This window comes from Tupaia chinensis, unplaced genomic scaffold, assembly GCF_000334495.1.
Source record: "Tupaia chinensis unplaced genomic scaffold, TupChi_1.0 Scaffold000290_1, whole genome shotgun sequence".
Classification (NCBI taxonomy): Eukaryota; Metazoa; Chordata; class Mammalia; order Scandentia; family Tupaiidae; genus Tupaia; species Tupaia belangeri.
In genome coordinates, this window is record NW_006159775.1 from 99,907 (window position 1) to 106,769 (window position 6,863).

The 6,863-nt window shown below is 42.0% G+C and overlaps 1 protein-coding gene across 1 annotated transcript in view; it reads right to left on the reverse strand.

Moving 5' to 3' along the window:
- The window catches only part of FHOD3 (formin homology 2 domain containing 3), a 507,831-nt gene that overhangs the window by 65,595 nt on the left and 435,373 nt on the right, over positions 1 to 6,863 (reverse strand). Inside the window, exon 20 of the mRNA XM_006150579.2 lies at positions 6,596 to 6,863. This exon is cut by the window's right edge and continues 42 nt beyond it. Coding sequence (XP_006150641.1) covers positions 6,596 to 6,863 — 268 coding nt within the window. The remainder of the gene's footprint in view (positions 1 to 6,595) is intronic.

Genomic DNA, 6,863 nt, shown 5'->3' on the forward strand with positions numbered 1-6,863 from the left:
AAAAAAAAAAAAAAAAAAAAACCCCCCAAAAAAAAAAAAAAAGGTTGGCCCTCTTTCTCAGCAAGTTCTAAGAACTATCAGGGAGGAAGGAGTATTGAAAGAAGACACCTTTGGGCCCAGTCTCCAGGCACAGGATGTGAGACTAGGGGCTGGCTAGTAAAAACAACAACAAATGGGGCCAACAAGTGGCACAGTGGTTAAGGTGCTAAACTCTACACGGCCAACTATGTATGGTTGAAGTCCCAGACCTGCAGCTTGCTTTCTCACTTTTCTTCTCTCTGTCTCTTTCTGTTGAGTACATGTGACTTATAGCAAACTAAAACAATAATAATATTAAATAAACAGATAATTTAAAAAAGACAGCTAATCTAGGGGTAGACATGAAGCAGTGTGGGGAAACTGCTTTGGGGTATCTCTGAGCATGCTACTTCCCAAATATGTACAACAGTGTTCAAAAGGAGAAATGAACTTGCATCTTCAAGGGGGGTAGGAGGATTGTGGGAAGCAACCCAACTTTTAGTCCCACAAAGCCTAGACAAACTGAACTTTTGTGGCAGAACTCCTCCTTCAAAGTTCCAACCACCAGGGAGTTTCTGGCATGCCCATAGTAGTCCTTCCCCACCAAAGGAGAGACAGTCTCCAGAGAAAAGCTTCAGGCTTGAATGCCATGTAGGGTTTTCGTTGGTTTTTGGTTTTGGTTTTGGTTTTTGACTTGGCTAAGAACATGGTAGGGGAGCAAAGAGGGGTGGGACTGTTGACAGCAAAGAGAGTGAAAGACAGAGTGGAAACAAGCTGTAAAAGTGAGCAGAGAGCTGAACCAGAAAAGGGGCAGGAAGGATGTCATTAGGCAGTTCAGCTCCTTTCTCTTGAGCTATCCAAGAGGGGAGGTAGTCTTCCAGGAAAACAGAACTGAATTCTTTCAGGATGAGGCTTTCAAATAGATAGCACCCAAGGCCAAAGAGTTATGGGATTTCTGAGAAGTATAGAAGAGGTAGTCAACCTGTTAATATATAGTTATTTCTAGCTACCAAGGCTTAGGGGAAGGGACTGTGACCATTCTGCATAGCCCTAGATTCACCCAGCAGTAGGCTATCTTGGGTGGAAATCCACTCTCTAGAACCAGTAACCCCTGAAAATTTAACCACTATGCAAGGGAGAGCAGAAAGTCACATACAAAAAGAGGACTATCTTCTAGAACAGCTAAGCTAGACACTAGGTTCAAAGCTGGAAATAAGTAATGCAAAGTCACAAATCTTTCCAGGTAGAAGCTTGGTGAGAAACCAATCCTTGATGCAAAGATGGATAATAACATACATCATGGGAAGAGATACAAAAGTCATGGTTTGGGATAAAATAAATGATTGTTTCAAGAATAATTAATTTAGAATCTGTAAGCAAAGAAACAAAAACTTAGGCCAGGCCTAATGGCCTGGTGGTTAGGAGAACCAGATTCCATATAGCCAATTGTGGTTTAAATCCCAGTCCTGGTGGCTTTAAAAACATGCCAGGCACTTGTGTGCACGCTGAAAATCCTGACAGGACAGAGAAATGTAGAAGAAGGTTTTGTGGCATAACCATGCCCCACTAGGGTGGGAGATGCTTGCTTCCATTTTCTCTTTCCCCTTTCTCTCTCTTTTTCTCTCTGGTGAGTATATAAACTTCTGGAAATTGGAGGAAAAAAAAAAAAGGAAAAAAGTTGACTCTGAATGGTTACTAGGGGAGGGTGACCACCATGCAACAATCACCACAAGTTGATTCTGGTCAAAATCTAGAGGAAAAGAAAAGACCTAACTCTCTCTGGAGTCATTTTGCTTTAGAAAAAAAGGAGGTTGAAAATTCAGGGAGCAATTAGAAAAGGGTGGAAAGGAAAAATTAAATAGCAAATAGTAGTCATTAAGCTTAAAGTCTCACAAAATATTGACATAAAGGACCACTCCACCTTCGAGTTTGCAAATAATAATTTCACTAGGTATATAGGATGAAATATTTCAAAAGTGGGCCTTCAAGGGAACCAGCAGTTAGTGTAATGACTATGTCGCTGGACTCCCAGGTAGTCGACCGCGGTTCATGTCCCGGACCCAGTGGCTTAAAACTCACGCAGGGCGCGTGTGCGTGCATGCCCAAGATCCCGAGAGGAGAATGGAGGAGAAGGGATTGCATGTGACCATCCCCTCTGGGGGTGATTTCTCGCTTTCTGTCTCTATGTCTCTCTCTGTCTATCTGGCGAGCACACGCGCCCTATAGTGAAAACCTCTCCAAAAAAAAAAAAAAAAAAAAGTGGGCCTTCAACACATAGGGTTTGTCACCCCAAAAGGTGCTGTGACTGAAAATAGAAAGCAGGCTAAGGAATGATTTATTAAGAGACTTTGAGAGTCTTGGAGAACACTGGAGTTGGAGAGTGCTTCCATGAAAGGCGACCGACCTCTGCAGACGCTTCACAGTTGGAGCCCCTGGGTCTGGCTCAGCAAGTTCTAGAAATGGTAAATCATTCCTCCTCACTCCCTGCTCACTGCCAAAAGAATGACGCCACAGGATATTTTCAAAACTGCCCGTTGAAAAAGCGACAGTTAAAAGGATGTGAGGATGCAGATGTCACAAAGATGTGACAACTAAGGAATGTTCCTAAAGTCTTTCCAACAAGGGAGATAGTGAGATACATAGCAAAATGTTAAGGTAAAAAAAAAAAAAAAAAAGAACTAAAAACAAACAAAAAAACAAAGTCTAAATAAAGGCTGACAAACAGGAATAAACTTCTTGGCCAGAAAAGGCCTAATTGTTAAGGAAAAAGAATTTATTACCCACATTGGCCCTCCGAGTTCTCTATAGCACAATCAAGTGTTAACCAGTTAAGCCTCCTGGGTTAGGTCATTTATCTATGACCCTAACCAGGAGATCTATGCAAGAGGAAGGGTGTCCTCTAAATATACTGCTGGGCCAACAGCAGAAGCCAGCACTGGCCTGGGCACATGAGAACGTGCGATCCTCCTACTTAAATCCCAAGGTTGGGTTTGGAATTTTCAGGTAGAATTCAGGTAGTCTTATTGTCTCATGTCTTTTGAATATAGAGTAGGGAGATTTTTTATCTCTTCTCAAGAAAATTAAGCAAGTCGGGTGACGATGTGGAGAGTGATGATGGGGAACACAACACTGCTTTGGTGCTTTATTTCTCACTTTAAAAGAGCAAGCTCTCAATCTTGGTTGTACTTTAGAGTTCCTAAGGGGCTCTTTAAAATAACCCCAATCAATTAAATCATCATTTCCAATTTTTCTTAAAAGCCACTCTTAATAGTTACTGATACATTTCAAAACTTTGGGTTAAATAACAGAAAACAGGGCCTTCCAAATCCATTCTGGAGCCCCCTCCTCCCCAGGACAAACCAAAAGAATGAAGTAACCTTGAGTTCCCAAAGGGAAAACCAAGTCCCCTTCTTCCTTCTGGTCTCCTGTTCCACTCTGCACCTATCTTGGTCTGGTTGTAACCGGGGACATAGAGGCTGCCCTTTGGGAGCAGAAGGGATTCTACTGCCCCTAATGAGGCACAAAGGTTAGAAGACCACTTTCCTGAGGTTCCTCAGGATGGTGTCATACCCCTGGAGGGTCCATCTCCTACCTCCCAGGGGCTTTTTGCCTTGACATCTTCCTTTTTCTAATTGCCAGAGGGCTTGTGCACACTCCAAAGAGAGAGCAAGATAGACATAGGAAGAGACAGAGAGAGAAGAGACAGAGATAGAGAAAGAGAAAGAAAGTCTCTCCCATTGGGGCATGGTCATGCCAGAATCCTGTCTCCTCCATTTCTCCATCCTGTTGGGATTTGGGGCATACATCCACATGTGTGTTTTTCAAGCAGTCAGTCATGGAGGGACCTAGTTCCCTTAGGCTAGAGTCAGCCCTGCCCTGACATCATCCTCTGAGGTCACTTTAACTATCTCCTATTTAAGTCGCCACATCTTAGATCATCAGTATAGAAAGATAACAAAATGAAATTTAGCACAGGATTATCTTTCTCCACAAAACATAATAGAAGTCATATTACTAAAAGTATATAATTTCTACTGAGAAAGAAAAGTGAACCCAATTCCAAAAACTATTTTGAGAGGAAACTAAAAAGTGTATCTTCTTGGGATCTTATCATTTTCATCAGATGGTCATCCCAGCCCTGGATCTGTTTCATGAAATCTTTGTTTTCAGATGACTTGGTTGGTTTACAGACATACTCTCTAACTCTGGTCTGGTGTTAGTTTTTGGATGGAAATAAAAACCAATTCCCTTTGTTTTGTACTGTCTTGTGAAGTCGATTTCATTTTATTTTTGTTACATGTTATTGTTTGTAATGAAAAACTTCTCATAAGCTAGAATTCGGAAGTGGTTGTTCACAGTTGTGTTTTATGCAAATCACAGTCAAGGATTAGAAATACAAGTGAAATTGGCTCTATCTGTATTGGTAACACACAAACAGATTCAGCTCTCCAAGGAAGAGAAGTGCCTTGATCCCAACTTGCATTTTCATCTTCTGTAGCACTTTTGATAACATTTTGCAGATTAGATCCTGCTTATATTTCCAACGTCGAACATTCTGGAATTAGTTTGGTAAACTCTCCACTACATTACTTTCCTCTTATGCTCATACTTTATAAAACCTAGACAAACATTTATCCATTTGCTAGGCAATAAAGTATTTTAAGAAGCCCCTATCTGTTTTAGGCAAGAATAGAAATTTGGGCTACTAAGAGGGCAGCAGCCATAATTTTATCACCAACTAAATTGACCATAGTGGGACCAAAATGAGGAGTGAAGCACTCATCTTGGGTCCTTGCAAGGAAATTTTTAATCTTTCCATTTCCTTTGTAATAATGAAGAGAGATGTGTCTTCACCACCAAACTTTCTCTCTCTTACTCCTCTCAACCCTGAGTCAAGGGAGCAGCCTCTCCTCAGCAGGCTCCAAGGGTGGTGAGCCACCACAAGAAGCCTAGACAGCCAAATGAAGACACAAGAGGAGGAGGAAGAGGAGACTGGCCAACTAGGTCAGTGGGTTAGAATGTGGCGGTGGAGTCAGGTGGTACGTAACTCCTGACAACCACACACTGCTGTCTTAATCCCCACCAGTCTGCTCCCCAATGGCAGGCTGACTGTAAGAGCTGGAAGAGAACATGTGGACCGCTGAGCACTGGGTGACTACCAGTCCTGGAAAAGTCAGGGCAGACACACCAAGAGTGGATGTCCCACACCACTTTTCCAACCTGTTTTTCTGGAAAGAACAAAATTTGGGACCACTTTCAACTGAGGGACAGGACTAATCAGGCATGCTTTTTTACAATGGCTCCTTGGGTTTGGATTTATAAATGAGAAGGCTTGAATGCTGACCTGAGGGGATTCCTGAGGCTAGAAACAATTTAGATTCATATCCGCACTGAGACTGGGTAGAAATAAACACTGGGCTAAACACCAACCAGAGAAGAGCAGTAAGCAGCCTTAGAACCCTGGTATGTGTGCTTCAGCTCCCCTAACTGGCTTTTTAGTATCACATGGCAGTGACAAGCACTAACTCTGTCACCTGGAGTTCTATTTACAAGATACTCTTAAGGATGTTACACATACTTTTTTAAAAAATTGCTTAGGGCTGTGTATGTTTATGAGAAAAAGAGAGAAAGAGAAAGAGAGAGAAAAGAGAAGAGAAGGAGGAGGAAGAGGGAGAGGAGGAGGAAGGGAGGAGAAGGAACAAGAGGGGAGAGAAGGGAAGGGAGGGGAGAGGAGGTGAGATAAAGCTTCTATGGGGCATGGTCACTCCACAATCTCTTCTCCTTCAACTCTCCCTCCTTTTGAGATTTTGGGCATATATATACATGCACTCAAGCATGTTTTTCAAGCTGTAGCCTAGAATCTTACGGTTTCTTTATCAGCATGCATTAACCATAACTTAGTCTTTGATGCCCAATAATTTCATGTACTATTTCCGATTTATAAAACTATACATATTACCAGAGCAATGTCTATGTGATTCTTACACAGTTATGAAAAATAAGAAATCTAGATGCACATGTAATATTTACAGAATGCTAAAGATATAAATGGCTGTTCAGAAACATCTAGATTATTGTAATATGCTGGTTTAGCCAGGAGATTATCCAAAGAAAAGTCACTTGGATTACTATCTTAGAGAAGGATCAAATGATTACAGTTAAAGTTCAAGCTATACTATCAACCATAATCAATAAAGGTGAGATGAAATAAACATATCCACTGCATTTGATAAGTCAGCAAGTCCAGTTTCCTGTAGTTATGCCAACATTTGCTATTGGGCTAACATCCCTTGGTTAATCCTTTTCTCTCTTTCTCCAGATTATCTGGCTTCTGAAAAACTCCTTTGCCTAATATTAAATGTAAGGTGGTGTCCATGTGAGCTAATAAGGGACTCTTACTGGCACAACTTACACCTAGCAAGTGCCACAAGGAATACTATATTAAAGGTCAGATTTTTGTATCACTGGGCTTTTGACCAAATTGCAAAAGCAACACAGAGAAGAGTATTTCATACAGAACAAATCTCGTCAGCCCCACACAACTGCAAATCAAGAGGAATGCTGGAGACCACAGTACCTTTGTGACAGACAGCTCCTTGGACTTGGACTCAAACAGGTGCTCCAGTCTGGAAGTGTCCAGCTTAATGGGCTCCAGTTTTGACCATAGGAATTCTCTGCAGCGCCGGTTGTTTTTACATGGCCACTCAAAAGGCCTGACTTCATTCCAGAAGAGGCGAATGGTCTTCTTCTTCTTAGTGAATGCGGGCTGACCCCTGGGTACCTGGGACCACCCTAAGCCCTGAGGAGCATTGAACGCCGGAAGAGGAGGAGCCAATAAATTACCG